Source organism: Gallus gallus, chromosome 2 (genome assembly GCF_016699485.2).
Source record: "Gallus gallus isolate bGalGal1 chromosome 2, bGalGal1.mat.broiler.GRCg7b, whole genome shotgun sequence".
Lineage (NCBI taxonomy): Eukaryota > Metazoa > Chordata > Aves > Galliformes > Phasianidae > Gallus > Gallus gallus.
The window spans coordinates 68,158,978-68,175,939 of record NC_052533.1 but is presented as its reverse complement, the minus strand read 5'-3'; the positions used below and the strand labels follow the sequence as shown (position 1 = coordinate 68,175,939).

At 45.7% G+C, this 16,962-nt stretch overlaps 2 protein-coding genes across 8 annotated transcripts in view; both read right to left on the bottom strand.

Annotated features, from left to right (window-relative positions):
- RNF152 (ring finger protein 152) overlaps positions 1-10,120 on the bottom strand; it is a 91,320-nt gene extending 81,200 nt beyond the window's left edge. The window contains exons 1-5 of the mRNA XM_040684129.2: positions 9,857-10,120; positions 9,584-9,680; positions 6,040-6,130; positions 1,156-1,320; positions 907-1,047 (exon numbers count right to left, since the gene is read on the bottom strand). The gene's annotated coding sequence lies outside the window, so the exon portion shown is untranslated. The remainder of the gene's footprint in view (positions 1-906; positions 1,048-1,155; positions 1,321-6,039; positions 6,131-9,583; positions 9,681-9,856) is intronic.
- PIGN (phosphatidylinositol glycan anchor biosynthesis class N) overlaps positions 1-16,962 on the bottom strand; it is a 145,159-nt gene that overhangs the window by 26,557 nt on the left and 101,640 nt on the right. For 4 of the 7 annotated variants that reach the window (XM_025147682.3, XM_046937827.1, XM_004939696.5 and 1 more), the window contains 5 exons: positions 9,857-16,511; positions 9,584-9,680; positions 6,040-6,130; positions 1,156-1,320; positions 907-1,047 (listed from right to left, as the gene is read on the bottom strand). In XM_025147682.3, coding sequence (XP_025003450.2) covers positions 16,388-16,511 — 124 coding nt within the window. In that variant the 3' untranslated portion in view covers positions 907-1,047; positions 1,156-1,320; positions 6,040-6,130; positions 9,584-9,680; positions 9,857-16,387. Of the gene's footprint in view, positions 1-906; positions 1,048-1,155; positions 1,321-6,039; positions 6,131-9,583; positions 9,681-9,856; positions 16,512-16,962 lie in introns of those variants that run through there. The other 3 variants (XM_040696631.2, XM_025147681.3, XM_004939694.4) reach the window with 3 other exon arrangements.

The window sequence follows — 16,962 nt, the reverse complement described above, 5'->3', positions numbered from 1 at the left end:
AGAAGAAGGTATGAGCTTGTGACTTTGTGCTACATCAGAAAGTTTGAAATATAAACAGCTGCTTTCACTGACTTTCATCAGCGTGGCGGGGCCAGGCTGCCTAATCCTCGGGTAGCAGTGTTGATAAATAGTGCTCAGACAGACAGGTTGGATCAGATTTTCCCATGAGCTCACTCAGGAGGGTTAGCTTTCATGGGCAGTGCGCTGTTATCTCTTTCAACTGCCAGTGCTTGAAAGCCAGCCCTGGCTTTCAAAGAGTCATTCCTGAAGAAGGAGGAGGAGGAGCAGGAGTAGAGTACCTTTCATCACGAACACCACATGGGTGAAGCCGTGACTTGACTGATGCCACAGGAGAATACACCATCACTCGCTATCACACGGAGCCGGGCTGCTTTCAGCTGGCAGCAATGAGCCTGCTGCAGAGCTCTGGGCTCTCCCCACAGGCACGGGCACTTTAGAGACACCGCAGGGTTTTTGCTCAGGGTGAGCACAGCAATATGGAGCTGACGCTCTGCACACCTCAGTGCAGGCCAGCAGCATGGCAGCCAAGGGAGTGGGTCTTCCCATGGCAATTGGAGGAGGAAGACAGAAGAAAAAGACATACATCTTTGTACGTGCGTTGCTCACTACACCATACAAGCTGTGGATGTTAACACCGAATAGCAGCAATGCTTCCAGATGGACCCCTGGGCAGAACCTGTCCCTCAGGGTGCTCATTTCACAGCGTGGTCACCTCCACAGCAGTGTGTGTGCCTTCAGAGAGAGGAAGGCATGTTCCCGAGGAAGGCATTACCTGCCACAGGACCAGTAATGGGAAGATTAAATATCAGTAGAGCTTAAATATAAGAGTATGAGTGATCAGAGGATGGCCTGCGTCCAGCAGGAAAGCGTTGACTCAAATCTTACCTGTCAGGGGACATAGAAAATTTCTTCTAGTTCTGCTGCCTTTCATTTTCCCATAAAGTGTGGCTCTAGTTATGAGCAAATTATCGTTCCAGGAGTGTTCCAACAGAATGAGAGATAACAGCACAGACACGGCCGCAAGCCCTGGGGAAGAATTAGTGCATCAGAACCAAAGCTGGAGAAGTCCCACAAGAAGAGTTGATTAAAGAGCATTCTGAAAAATATTATGTAAGCCCCGATGCCTGCCATTACCTCAGCATTTGCCCCATGTACTGTCCTCGCGCTGATCTTCATAACATCCTTCATAGCTGTGGGCTGCAAGCTGCCATTCCTGTCAGAAGGCATTTCATGACGAACTTGCTGTGGGCATTTGACGGATGTCTCTGCGCCCAGAGAAGTGGGAGGGAGGTGACATTACTGCAGTTGCAGGAAAAAAAAAAAAAAAAGTGCAGATAACAAAAACTACAACTGTGTAAACAGTGTTTCTGTTCTGCTGAAAGCAAAAGCAAACTCCAAACCTAAAACTGGTTTTCATGGTAGCCCACTGAAGCAAGGATAGAGTGAGAAGCCCAAGGAGTCTGCCTGCCCTGCCAACGGGGCACTGAGGTGCCCCCCATGGAGCCCAGCAAAGGCCCACTGCCATCCAGTAGCGTGGGGCCATGGCTCTTTCCTCCTGGTTTGGCTGCTTGTGCTTCCTTAGGGCAATCCCACATCACCTGTGGTGTAAGCCCAGCTGGGACCAGTCAGTATACCTCCTACACAGTTTGATGTTGCCCAGAGAGGAAGGAAATCCTCACTTCTTACCCCTGAGGCAGTTTGGAGAGGACTGTCCTGCCTTGTTGCTGAGGGTTCAGGCTTTTGTCTTTTCAAGTGGAGAAGCCATCCCACTGACAGTGCCATTGGCAGCCATCCACCCCAAAGAGCTATTAATCGTGGCTTCCTTAAAGAAAAGAAGTAATTACAGCTGGGTGTTCAGAAACTACCTGAAACTTTTGCAGCCAAGTCCCAGCTGCGGGCCCATAGCGGATGAGGGAACCTCTTGCAGAGGTCAAGGCCTAGGGACAGAAGCTCTCTTTCTTTGCCAAGCTCCCTCCATCCTGAAAACATGCACAAAAGTCCGGGTCTTTGGGGCATCCTGCAGGCTTTGAGGGAGTCAGTAATGAGCTTCCTGTTGGCCAGTTTGGATCACAGGGTTCAGAGGGCTGGCTGCATCCCCAGAGGCAGTATTTGCCTGAGGACAGGTGATTCGTGGAGATGATTTCTACCAGGGCACAAAACCTCTTTAATCTGAGCTGCCAAGGTCTGTAGGATGGAAGGGAAGGGCCAGCAGAGGCCAGGATCATTAGCCTGTGTCCTAAGGAGAAAAGACGTATTCCACTGCACTCTGCCACTCTCTCTCTCTTGAAGCCAACTTCAAATCAATTCAAAGGAGTCTCAGAGGTATAAGCCTCAGCAATAACTGAATTTCCTCAGGACTGATGAGACCTGAGAGAAGAGGAAATCCAAGGGAAGAGCACACAGCCAAGATGGTGGGTCAGCAAGTGTCACTCATCCAGCTCATCCAGCTCTTCCCTGCCTGGGCTCCCAGGGGACTGGGGCAAAGGCACAGCCTTGCCCAGAAGCCCTGGCTGCACCAGGTCTTCTGCTCTTGGTACAGCTGCTCTCTTTTTCTTGCTCTCACAAGCCCAAAAGTAACTATTCCAAGAGCATGCAGTGATCCAAAGCATTGTTAAGATATCCTTGGGAATTAAAGAAGGGAATTAAAAAGAAAAAATTTGCAGACCATATAGAATCACAGAATCACTAAGATTGGAAAAGACCTCTGAGATGATCTAATCCAACTACCAACCCATCCCCACCATGCCCACTGTGCATGTCCCTCAGTGCCACATCTCCACGTTTCTTGGATACCTCCAGGGACAGTGACTACATCAGCTCCCTGGGCAGCTGTGCCACTGCCTCACAACCCTTCTGAGAAGAAATCTTTCCTAATATCCAATTTGAACCTGTGTCAAACGTGAAACATTTAGGATTATATTAATTATATTAATAAATTGATCTCATGATAATTAAATAATGTCAATACAGAATACTGCTGGGGACAGGAAACCGTTTTTAGAGTTACTGACAGTTTTCAGCTTGCAATTGAACCTTGAAGACGCAATCCTGTGCTTACACAAACAATTGTGTTGGTAGTTCTCATGACATATTGGAGTGACAGAGACGTCCTGCCAGGTCGGCCAGGGGGTTTCCATGCCATAGCTACAGACTCTATATTAAATTCTATGGCTGTACCTTGAAGATACACAAGTTATATTGAAAATAAGCTGCATATTCTCAGAGGTAACTTGTCAGCTGTTGCTGGTACTCTACACTAACTTAGTTTTCTATCAGAGGTAGTACACGTTTCTTCACTGACTTCCAGTTAGAGCTGTAGGCTTGATGCAGAAATATCTGGCAGATGACCACAGCAGTCCTTCAAGCCTTGAAAGTAATACATCAATCAAAAAAATGTAAGGTAATCATGTTCAGTTATAATTAAATAGGTTTCATATATCAGACAGACACTTGCGTGCTCACCAGTTATAATCTCTTGATGACATTACAAGCAAAAAGTGGGGAAGACAACAAAACTTTCTTCACCTTTCTTCCATGTATCACAAGCAAAAAAAAAGGAAAGAAAAGTCACAGTAAACAAACAGGTGCAATCCGTTCTTTCACAGCCCATTTTATAGACTTCTGCAATAAAAACAAACCCCACAAGTGAGGAAGGACCTTCATTAGGGCCTCCAGCACATGAAGAACGTGGAGATGTTGGAGTGGGCCCAGAGGAGGGCCTTGAAGGTGCTCAGAGGGCTGCAGCACCTCTCCTGTGGAGACAGGCTGAGGGAGCTGGGCTTGATCAGTCAGGAGAAGAGAAGGCTCTGGGGAGACCTCATTGAAGCAATCTAGTTCTTGAAGGGACTGACTCTGAACACAGTGATAGGACAAGGGGAAATGGCTTGAAACTAAAAGAGGTCTTCAAATCCAGGCTGGATGGGCCCTGAGCAGTCTGATCTGATTGGTGGTGGCAGCCCTGCACACAACAGGGTGCTGGAACTGGGTGGGCTGCAGAGTCCCTTCCAATCCAAGCCATTCTGTGATTCCATATTGGAAGACGAACAGTTCCTGTCACTTCTGACATAACTTACAGGTGTAAGTTTGCTTTGCTTATGGTTCTTGTTCCCTGTACATAGCTGGTGTAATTGTTCTTAGTGAGCAGCGAGGCATTTTTCTTTGCGGCAAAAATCAATAAATATTTAATTCATAAAAATAAGAGAAGTGATGAACAAAAATATTCAACTAATAAAGATAAATGGCTTTTGTATTCATGAAGGCTTCTTATTAAACAGTCAGTGGAAAAAGTGTCCCCACTGGGCAAAGAGAACAAAATAAATGGTGGACCTGATACTGCAAGCACAGCATTTAAAAGGAAGAAAGAGGGAAAGAAAACAACATTAATGCATCATTAAGGTTGAGCGTTTAAATCTACAGAAGCCAGCACAAACATGAAGGAAGGTTCCTGCAGCAACGTTAATTGGGACTTATTGCGGATTGTGTTATTGATGATTGCATACATTTAGTTGCATAAACAAACTGCCAAAGCTGTATCCAACTGGAATGCAAATGAGGGATGTGCAGCCGTGGCTGCTCCTACACAGTGTGATCCACCTGGTAACAAACACCGCAGGCATGGCTGACGGGTCACCTGCAGGTACACACGCGTATACTTGTGTAGGCATAAAGCCAACTACACAAGTCAAAAAGCCAAAATAAAAAGCCTACCAAATCTTCAAGATATGTCTTCTAGTTACTTGCATTTATTTATTTGCAGGGAAGTTAATAAAGACTGTAGCTAACAATGCATTCTTTTAGTGCGTGCATAATTTCATTTGCTTCATCTGCTGTATCTGCAAATGCTGAAACATGACAAGAATGTAACTTTCCCAAAGTCGTAAAGTACTTCTATTCAGTCATTTCTGCAGCCAGATGAAAACTTTGTGTTATTTCATGTCCCATATTGCCAATAAAACTGTGGCTGAGCTAACACATCCCAACCCCTATGCCTGTTTTCCAAAGCACAATGTCCTGGGGACATATTCTCCAAATTGCCTGTGAAGGCTCTGGAACAACACAAAACCAGTCCACAAAAAGGCACCATCCATCCAGGCAGGCGTGTACTAAAGCTACGCTAGGAAGGCCAGCGCCTGCCTGAGCTCCAGCAAATATTGTTGTATCGTATCAGCAATCAAAACCTGGGTAATGTCATTTAGCCGATGCTCCGGGAGTTATTACTGGCATCGCTGCCTTTCCCAGAGACCCCAGCTGCGATCAGATTCCTGCTGCACACAGCACAAAGGCAGAGATAGGAAATTGCCTCTCACGTCCAGGTAGGCTGTTAGCGCTGCGTAGAAGGAGCAAGAGGTGCTCATCCTGCCAAATGACTTCCATTTCATAGGGAAGTTCTGACGTGTACTGTACCCCTCCCAACAAAGCCTGTGGGTTTTGGTGCCGTGATGTTCTGTTCGAGGTAAAATCAAGTACAACAAAAGCGATCTCAGACATGTCATCGAGTTGCTCCACTGCCTGCTGTGACAGTGACCACAGCTGCCCGTTTCCCCACTAGTGTCCCCTACTACTCGTCTTTCTCCTTCTGCCTCCTCGGGCCTCTTCTTTTATCAGAAGAATAATGGCATTGCTCATGCAGTGCTGCGTCTTCATTACTGCTTTTGCTTCCAACTTCCTCGGCAGCTGAGCGTAGGGTGAGGCAGATGGGGGGGCATTTTCCTTAGATGGTTTAACTAATCTCATGCAAATATACTCAACAGTCCCGGTACACGGCGTGCTTTTACCTGTACAACGGTCAAGTCAGATGAATATTGCTTTTTTTCCCTGAAGATAATAGCATTTTTATGCATTGTTCCTTGAAGCTTTTTGTGCTCACACACTGAAAAACAGCTTCAGCTGAGGAATATCTGAAGTCAATATACTTAGTCTTTGTCCAGGTAATTTTGTGTCCTCTTCCCATACTAGCTGAAGAAGATGCGATGATGATAGGAGATCATTAACATATCTATTTTTCCCCCCCATTCTTACCTCAGGAATAAGAAATGAAAACTGCAGTTAAACATCTCTCATCACATCCTTTCTGCCTACATTATCTTGAGTTTGAGAAGCAGGAAGGATTCTGCAGGCAAAACAAAACACAGAAGAGCTGGTTTAAAAAAGAAAATGGCATATCTTCCTCTCCTGGTGTGATTTATGTGATTTACTGATTTTTGAACTGTCTGAGAGTCCAGAGGAAAAAAAAAAAAAGATAGTTTCCTTTAGTAACAGATACAAGCCCAGAACGTTCAATAATGTTAATGGCAGAGTTGTGTGCTCCTCTTCCACATCCCTCACCCACTCCCAAGTTAATGCACTGGTGATAAAATCCACCCCAACATAAGTTTCTCCACAAGGAATCAGAATTGATTATGGAAAGGAACGCTAGCCATTTTTCCTCCGTGCAGTTGATCAGGCATTGCCCCTGCCCATGCTCTGTAAGGGTTTATCAGTATAAAAAGAGTATTTGAGTGAAGGTCAGGATCTCAAATCTGGGAACAAGAGAGCCAAAGGAGGATTTTGCTGAGGGTGGGTTGCATATAAGAAGACTTATCATTAAACCATAACTGTGACTTACAGCATGGTTCCTCTTGTAATAACACATCCCTGTTGCTAGTATGCCAGCTAAAGACTCAGCTAACACCTCCTTATAGCGCCAGTATATCAAAGCTGGCTTCATAAAACGGAACCATGATGGGCTTACAAGTCTATTATCATTCAAGATTGAATTCTTTAACACCGCTTCAATTCTGAAACAACCAACCTGTTAGTTACACTCTGGAGAGAGCATTTTGACTATTAATCTGTCTACAGTCAACCACCTGATCTACTGCTATTGGCTTCCATGGGCTTTGGGAAATTCCTACTGATTTTGGTGGTGGTTGGCTTATATCCAAGGCCCATGCATCAGAGGAACATAAAATCTGTTTTTGACGCATGAAATAGCTATGAGGAAAGCTCAAAGCCCTCTCCCTTCTGACTACAAAAATATGGCTACTTTCATAAGGAGCTGTATGTTATGCTATTTGATCATTGTTCAGTGTCATTTCAAGTTGTTTCCATTGGGAGGAGAAAATGCTGATGGGCTCAGGTATTTTTATGCAATCCTGTTGATTTTGCACAAAAGAAAGAAGGAAGTACAAAAGCCTTGGAGATAGCTGGAATTGAATCAGAGATAATTTCTTTTGTCATTTTCTAGCCAGCACTCAAGCCCACAAAGAGATGTTTCAGCCATTCTCTCAGGGTCCCATTTACAGCTCTGTTTTCTGGCTGTCTCCAGGGTGTTTTAGCTCCTTTCTTTTTCTGCCTGTCTCCTGGTTACTTTGGAAAATGTACCCTCGTAGCAGTACCTTATTGAGTCACTCTGAATTTGGGCCCTAGAAAAATCCTTATATAATCCTTTTCCTTTTCTTCTTAATCATCCAGGGCAGACGTTTTGGGCACTGAATCCATTCGTTTTCATTTTTATTCCAAGAAGGGAGATTATTGGCTTCCTGACTGAAAGACACAATCACACTGATGTGTTTTAAGTTTCATTCAACCAGCATCTACTTCAGACATGTTGTAACACATGGTATCGGCAGAAGTAAAATAAAAAATTGAGAATATTGGTCAAAAATCTTCCCAAAAAGCACAGGTCATTCAACAGTAGCGTGGTACTGCTGTGCACTAAGGTAACAAGACCTGGAGGTGCTGGTGAATGGTGAGCTGCACATGAGCCAGTAATGCGGCCTTGCAGCCCAGAAAGCCAACCATTTCCTGGGCTGCATCAAAAGATGTGTGACCAGCAGGGTGAGGGAGGTGCTCCTGCCCCTCTGCTCTGTGCTGCTGAGGCCTCACCTGGAGTACTGCATCCAGATGTTGAGTCTTCAGTACAGGAGAGACATGGACCCTCCAGAGGAGGGTCACAGAAATGTTGCAAGGTATGGAACACCTCCCCTAGCAGGACAGGCTGAGAAAGCTGGGGCTGTTCAGTGCACGGAGAAGAGAAGGTTTCAGTAAGACCTGATAGTGGCCTTTCAGTATCTAAAGGGGGCTGTAAGAAAGAAGGGGACAGACTCTGTAGCAGGGTCGGTTGAGACAGGACAAGGGGAAATGGTTTCCAACTAAAAGAGGGGAGATTTACATTGGATATGAGGAAGAGGTTTTTTATAATAAGGGTGGTGAGGCATTGGAGCAGGTTGCCCAGAGATGGGGTGGGTTCCCCATTCCTGGAGACACTCAAGGTTAGGCTGGATGGGGCTCTGAGCAACCTGATGTAGCTGTAGGTGTCCATGTTCAGTGTAGGGGAGTTGGACTAGATGGCCTTTAAGGGTCCCTTCCAGCTCAAAAGATTGTATGAACAGTCACAGGGATTGTTGTGTGGGTTTCATGCCTGAGAAAATATAGACTAGTCACTGCTTTCAGGTTCCTGCTGGAGATGGCAGTGGTAACTCAACCTGTGTATGTTTCTGAAAGAGATATAAATCCAAATGTTCTCCTTTAGAAGAGTGAAAAGGAGAAAGTGGTGGAGTTCAGTTTGCCAGATTTCATTATGGCACACAAAATCTGAAGAAAGCTTGTTACATGGAGCCCAAACACAATGCCATCAGAATGACCCTGATTTGGACCTTCAGCTTTTAGTAACACTAAAAGTTACTAAAAGTTAATAGTTTAGAGATGTCATCTCCACCTCCAGCTTGAGGAACTCCCAGACACGCTACAGGGAAGTGAATTGTTGGAGGGGAGTTACTGCAAAATGAAAACACTGTTGTGGGAGGGTTGGTGCTTCTGCCATTGCTGGGGCTTTTTTTGGCCTCATTCATTTTCCAGTTAAGCCATTTTGTGAAAGCAGTATTTGGCCAAAGCAGAATGTGTCTTTCACCAAATAACAGTAAAATATTCAGTAAGTTTCTGTTCCCCAAAATTGACAAATTAAACAAAACAGAACAAAACACTTGCTGAAATGGGCAACTAGTCTTTTGGGCAACTAGCCAGCTGGCAGCTCCAGTTCCATCAGTAGGAATGAGGATACCTGATTTGGGTGTTACTTGCGGAAGTCTCTCCCTTCCATAAGCTCCCTTTGCCAAATTCTCATCCTCCAGGCCCCCTAAGCACACATTTAATTGAAGTGCACAAGCAGTTTCCTAAGCCCAGGAAAGGGCCCGACCCTGCCCCACTGCAGTCAGCAGAGCCAGCTTGTTTGAAGTTAGGCACACGCCTAAGTGCTCAGCTGGATTTTTGCCGAAACTGCCAATCTTTTATAGTTAATCATTTATCACCCTGCTTATGTGCTCGTAGTCATGCTTCAGTGTGCAAATATGTAAACTGCTTTCATAAAGCTCCGTGCGTCGAGCACAAATAGTGCTTCCTCAGCCCTTTGCAGGAGTTCTCCCGTCCTATGACATCTCAGATAGATCAAACAGCACTTAGGGCTGGCAAGGAAGTTACTTCTCCCTTAATTAAACAGAATCATTACCGCGTTCCTGCTCTTATTAGTGAGGCGCATTCGTGGGCTTGCAAAATACACAAATAAATAATGGCATTTAGCTCTCACCTGACAAGCACCACGCATTTTGCCTTCAGGAGCGCGTATGTCGATCCATCTTATGCGCACCGCCACCCCGAGCAAGGATGGGAGCAAGCTGTCAAACCTGTGATAAGCATATTGGCATTACTGTTGCACAGATGAAGTTCGATAACTACTTAGAGTGAAGGTATTTGCAGTGTATAACGAGGTAATTCTCCAAACGCCCGTGACTGTTCTAATTTTTCTTTCTGTTGCTGAGGTTAATTGATGAGAACTATGGGGGAGGTCATCTCCACTTACCTTAGGTGGTTTGCTTTGCATGCAGAAAGCTCATGGCTGCCATGATTTTTCAGAAAGAATTAATAGTCACAGCCACTTGGTCTGAATACTTCATGCTGGAGTGATAGGTAGCAGCAGGGCCTTGCTGAAACGGAGCTTTAAAACACCATTAGTGTGCAGCACCTGCAGACTGCAGAGCCGGTTACTCTGCGCTCCTGCCCGTGGGGCCGTGCACGCATCCACTAATGGCAAGGCTGCTTCTCCCCAGACGTCACACACTTCTGTGAGGAGCAAGGACTGGGAAGGGAAAATGACAGAGTCCATTCCCCTGCTCAGTAGAGCAATTTGTTAAGAATTTACTCCCTGCTAAGCAAACTGCCTGCAAAATAAATGCATTCAGCCGTTTTCTCTAAGAGGAAGCGTGAGCACTTCTTGAGGTGAGTCATATGAAAATGAATCAAGACCACCAGCTACTCTCCCAATCACGATTTGGGAAAATAAATAAATAAATAAACAGGTAAAACAATCCTTAACAACCAAACACGAGGAGCAAACCAAGAAAACAGGCTCCAGAGCAACAGACCAGCTGCCACAATGACCCAACATGGCCCAACACGTCCCCCATCCACGGGCACTGCGACTGCACCAGTGCCTGGCCCTGGCCAGTAGGAGGCCAAGCAGGACCTTTGAGGGAAACTGTTGCACACTCTGCTGGGGGCAGGGGTCAGCCAGGATTCATGGCAAGACTGCTTGGGGGCTGGAGTAAAGCCCCAGGAATCAGGAGCTTTGGATGGTGTTTCAGAAAGTTTGTGTTCGATTTAGGTCCTGGATTTGGTCCTGACTTGGCTGTCATTCCAAGTACTAGGAGGTTTTCCTTCATTGTTTCATCTTTTAAATATGACATGCATATTTTGTTTCTGCTTGCTGTAGCAAACACCAGTCAATTGCTAAGTTACATTAAAGCAAGCAAACCTGTAGCATTTGCAGGACTAATGTTAGTATAGGTTAGAATAGATGCAGAACACCACCACTGTATGACAAAGTACAGGGTGGTTACACAGATACCTTCTTTCACAGCAGGTCAGATACAAGAAGCTCAATGCTGATGATGGAAAATATCCACTCACTTCTAGAGATCTAGAGAAACAAACATCCAACCAGTTAAATATAACTCTGGGGAGCAAGGTTTTGTACAGTAAGTTCCAGGATCCCTTAACTATGTACAAAAATTGATACTAAAGGAAAACAGTGGTATTTTCAAAGCCTGCCTCTGCTCATATTCCCACCAGGACAAGCACCACCAGATTTCAACCCCAGCTGAAATGGTTGCAGTTCTTCTCTTATGCTGTCTCACGTGCCAAAAAGGCAGAATAATGATGTCCAGCACAAAAGGACACATCTACTGAGATACATAAAAGGTTACTCCACAGAAAGTCAATATGAGAAGTGCGCTCACCATGCCTCGTCCTTTAGCATTTGTGCAAGAGCGATAAACTAAGTTTAATTAGAGGAGCTGAGGCCTGAGTCAGAGAGTTCTCCAGTCCTAAATGTCAGCGGTTCGATTTTGCAGCATGTTTCTGCATGGCAGTCCTCTGGATCTTTGGATCTTTGGTCCTTTGGATCTTTGGTTGATGGAGCTGTGCTGCAGACCAACGAGGAAGAGGAGCTGTGCAGTGACACACGGCTTCCCCACATCTCTCCACCCATCTTACTGTGAGGCAGAAATGGTGAAGGCAGCCATGACAGCACTTGCAGCATTTTAAATTCAAATTTCTCGGGCCTGACTCTGCACCCCTTGTCCTTCGCTTGGCCACTGGTTGGAGCACGAGGCAGCAGGACTTGGCAGCCCAGCACTTGATCACAGAATGGCCGAGGTCCAGAGGGACCTCACAGCAATGGAGGTGACGGGAGCCGAGCTGCAGATGGCACGAAATTCATGCTCTTTCACTGTGTGGTTCCTGTTGCAGGCACATCTGGTTGGGCACGTTGGCTTGTCATCTTCTCTCAGAGGAGTCACTGGATGTATCCAGCCATCAGCACGCTCGTCAGCAGTAATGACTCGAGCAAACAGTAAACCTGGGCGCCAGCTTCACCATATGTAACATCAAAGGAAATAAAAAGAAAAAAAGGCATTTGCTCTTACATCCTGTCTGCGGAATAAAATGCAAATGAAATAGCGTGCTTTCCTTGATTTCCATTTGATATTACCCACTGTCAAAGTTAGAAAGTTATGCAGCTCGCTTCCAAGCACAAGTCAATAAATAAATGAATAGAGAAAATATCGACAAGCTTGATTTCAAAGGTCACGGGAACGGGATGAGTGCCATGAGGCTTTCAGCCTTCACCTTCCCCTTTCCAGACCTCTCCAAATGCCAAAACGTCATGCTCTCCTCTTTGCCAAAGGCATTTGAGGGAAGCAACCCTCAGCAGCAAGAGGGGAACACACAGCGAAAGGGACTTCAGCATCCAGGTGGATAGAAAATTCTGAGAAACAAAGAGTATCGCACTCTTACGGATCAGATGGGAAATAACACCTGTATCGTGGCTTGGCCAAACCAGACTCAGGAGTTCAAGGGTGATGCTAGAAAGCAAGGCTTGGGTAAAAGCAGGAAAGCGAGTTCCTATTCAAGAAGTTGTAAGGCAGCTACAGGCTTCAGGTAACAGCTGTGGTGTGCACTGAAATTGCCACAGCTTGTAAAGTCTGATTTAGTCTGTGGGGAGGGAAGGGGAAGTCATTTGGTTTGAGTCATAAGAGGTCTTGATTTAATCTAAGCTTCATCATCTCTGAAGAAACAGCTCACTCCTTGGACTTGTATCAAAAGGCTTTGTGCGGCCCTGATAACCCAATAGCAGAGAACAATTCCTAGCAGTGAAGCTTACAAGATCTTTATATCGTCTGCTCTTGCATTACAACACCTGATGGGCATTCCAGGTTTACGGTCAGTTCTTCAGGGATCCATGGCTCTGAAAGCAAGAACACACAAGCTTTGCAAGCACTGTTACACCACCGGTATAGTTTATAAAAAAAACAATGGTGCAGTCCCAAACTATTTGCCTTTCCCTGTCAGAGACTTCCACTGCCGGGAGCCTCACCTGCTCCAGGAGTCAGAGTCTGCAGCTCTGCTGCAAGAAAAGGATGGAAGGCAGCAGGGCTCAGGGTAGCTCTACCTTTGCGCCCTTGGCTGAAAACATGTGGGCCAGCTGATGCTTGCCCTGGCCCACACGACTCTGCCGGCTCACAGTATGCCTGCATCTGTGCCCAGAGCCCCACTCTCGAAGAAGGACTGAAGACCCATTAGCAGAGCAGAAGAAAGCCTAAACTCACCTAAGTACAAACTTCTGTTCCCTACCTCAGCTACTAGAGCTGGGAAAGGACTTTTTGATTGCAGATGATGTTTGTTTCTGGAAAGGAAAGGAAGAGGCATCAGTAGGAGGCGAGAGCCTACTTTATCACACACCGCATGGGGCTGCGTAAAGTGGCTGAGAGGGAGAATTTTTTACACTTCCCTGTGCTGGAGTAAACCCAAAAGTGCAGGCCAAGACTCCAGCAAGAGCCTCCCATGGGGAGGCACAAGAATGGCAGAGCCAGCCCTAATACTCCAGCAGAGATCCTCTCCAGCACTCCCTTGGCCTCTGCTAGAAACTGAATGTACAAAAGGCACAGAGATGCACAGGGCTGGCAGGGGAAGGGGAAAGGTGAGATAAGGTTGCTGGCATGATGGCCAACCAGAGCAAACAGCAAACAAGAATGGTCCCTTCCAGAGAAGCACCAGGGAAAAAAAACAGTACGTGTGACGCAAATGCTCAGTATCTCCATCATGCTCTTACAGGAGTGGAAGGAGGCACGATGAAAGCCGTAAGCAGAAAGTGTGACTGATGCAGGTTGTACTTTACACGGCCATTTCCATTCGCCTGCACACCAGCATATACTGATTATTCCTATTAGCAGCACCAGACACAGTGGGCTAAGCCAATGTATTATTACCATACCCTGAGATAATAAAAGATGACATCAGGCCTGAGCTTCCACACCCTCTCTCAGGGGGCCTGCAGCTCAAGGCAACACATACCTTCAGTGTCTGTGCTGGATAGGTAGGGCATCCACTTAGCCTCGTCATAGATAGCAAGCATTTCTGACATGCCTGCAGAAGATCTGCCTAAAGGATGGCAGCCCTGTGGGTCCAGCATTCCTACTTTTCGAGTCAATTCCTTCATGACAGAGCAGTGCCAGCTGTTCAGCTGCTCCCATCAGTGCATTTGCTCTGCAGACAGTCACTTTACAAAGGAATTGCTCTAGCGAGAGAGTAGGATGCTCAGCAGTACAGCTGCCTATGGCTGTGCACGCTGAAATGAGAGAGCTGCAGACAGAGGTCTCAAGAGTTTGGTTAAGTCACAAAAGCTGGTGGTGGTACCCAATGTGCACGTTACAGTTTGGAGCTACACAATATGGGTCTGAGGCAGGAATAGGTCTCCACAGCAAAGACGTTCTGGATCTGAGGAGAACAAGTGTGGTAGGTTCCCAAGTCTTAACATGGTGTTTGCTCTGGCAGCAGCTGTCAGTATACTCATGGTTACCCTTTGCCTTTGTTGTATAGCAGTGGTGACTAGCAGTAGGCACATGCCCACCTTCCGACACGCAAGTCTGCACGTATGTTCTGTAACAAATGTGAAATGTGTTCTGTGACTGAGGCCAGCTGTGCTAGCAACATGCTCAGAAGTGCCACTGGACCACTACCTAGTGGAAAAATGGCTCCCTCTCCAGTGCTCAGGCACTCTCAAGAGGCATTCTGAAACCGTGTGGATGACTGCAGGCCCACGACAGGATATTCTCCAGCACTCAGCAAGCAGATGGAACTTTGTGACAGGCTTCTCCCAGCCAAACTTCCTGCAGGGATGACTAGTTTCCAAATGCATTAAACAGCCGTGTGAGCACGGCCAAATGCCAGATGGCTGGAAAGAATATTGGAGTAGCCCCATGACGAACGTCTAGCCTTGGCTGCCAGCACCACGCACCATATGCATCACCTCTCAGACAGGAAGGCCTGGCTGCAACTTGGAAGGGTGACGTGGGGATACTACGCAGCAAAATTTGTTGGTGATGCCATGACACAATGGAGAAAGCTTGTTTTTTTTCCCCCCTTACTTTCTTCACCACGCACAGGGATCTGCTTCATGGGGCCACTTTAGCAATACTGTGGATGCAAAACGCTGCTTCAACGGCAGGACGCATGGCTTTGTGTAGGCCTCCAGCTGAGCAAGAAATACTGTTTCTGTTTAACTCTTGCAAAAGATGACTTCAAAGAACACCGCAGCATCAACATGTAGGTGGGCGCTACATTTTGAACGACTTAATTAATTTTAGGCTAGTGGCAGGGAAGCTGACATTTGCTGTTGGAAAGGCCATGAAGCTGAAAGATCACTCAAAGCCTCATACAATGGCTTTACAATTACTGGGTGCTAAGAAGCACCCATGATAGCAGAGGCTATAAGTCTCCTGGGTTTTTGTTTGTTTGTTTTTGTGCTCTGCCTTCTAATCAGCATTAAAAACAGGAGATTTGTGTCTGTGTTTTCTCACAATGCCACCATTAGCCAGGCTGACACTTACAACTGAGACCAGAACACAAGTGGAAAGGAAAACATGGAAACAGAGAAAAAAAAATCCTCAGCACAGCATAATGAGCATCTCTCTGTGCAAACCAATAGCTCCAGCTGCAGTTTCACAACCTCTATGCTGATCTAACAGTGCAGGAAGGTTCGGATGCAGTCCGAACCTTCCTACCTGCCCTCCATCATGAGCTGGACCAGGGAATCTGTCCAAATACTATTCTATAGTTCCTTAATCAGGTTCATTTTCATTTGGATAGATTACCTGATCTGGGTTAGTGCTCAGCCTGCCCAAGTGTTGGCACAGGAGGCAGAAGGAGACCACAGTTTGCACTGAGGTTAGCTAAAACCTTTTGTCTCACAGCAAGAGCTTCACAGCATACTAGTCTTAACCTGTCTCCCATACACAGCCAACCTCATATTTACACAGCTTGCAAAAGTTATACCCAGTTTCAGAGACAGGCAAATGCATATGCCACACTGGCAACATACAAAAATCTGCCCAGTCTGATTTGATTCATGCTTTAGTCTGTGAGGTACTTACGTGAGACATGCAATGAAGGTAGGACTTTGCAGACTCCTAATGAGAGTATGCATGTGAGACAAACAGCTGGCAGAAAAGTTCTAACAACAGGAAGAAAAAAACAACAAAAAATGATTGCCTATTTCTTTTAAATAAAACTTTGTAATTGTTTTTATTTTCAAAAAAAAAAAGTGCACTTGGAGAATAAAGCCGAGGTTGTTTCAGCCCCTCTGATGTCTAAATGACAATCTCCAAATGCGAATTTCAGTCATGGGACAGTATTTAATCTCTGTCAGCAGCGCATTCTGATCCACAATGGGATTTTGGCACTCAAGTCCATTAACTTATATTTACATTACAGAAGTGGAAGTTGGTTCAGAGGAAGCCAGAGGGTGAACGTAAGGGCAGGAACATGTATTGCTTTATCACATAGAATGGTGCTTAGTCCTTCTGGAAAGTTCAAGTCTCTTTGTAGTTAGCAGCTGGGCCAGTCCATTCATCAGCATCATAAATATGGTCAACGACATCACCAGCACATAGTGGCTAATGCTGCAAGGAGGAGACAGAAAACAGAAAATGCAAATTTGCCAAGTAGAAATAATTGACTTAAACAACCTCCCGATTTTTATTTTTATTTTAAACTAGGCCTAATTGTTGTTCACTTCATATACAACATTTCATACGTGGCACTCCAAAAAGACAACTATTATAGCAGCACTACCACATGAAAAACCAAGGCCTGTGGCAAAATAAAATGGTGAGGACAACAGAAAACACAACTGAATGCGTACCAAGTGAATAAGAGGTACTGGGTATATTCATTACATCCAAGGGGGTAACTCAATGTATGCAACAAACCACTGTAACATTTCTGTTTCCTATAGACTGATAATGCAGAATTTAAGGAAAACTTGCCATGAGGAAGACATTGCTTGTAGTAAGACAACTGAGATATTTAGGTCAGCCAAGTTGCAATATTCTAGAGAAAACACTTCTCCAG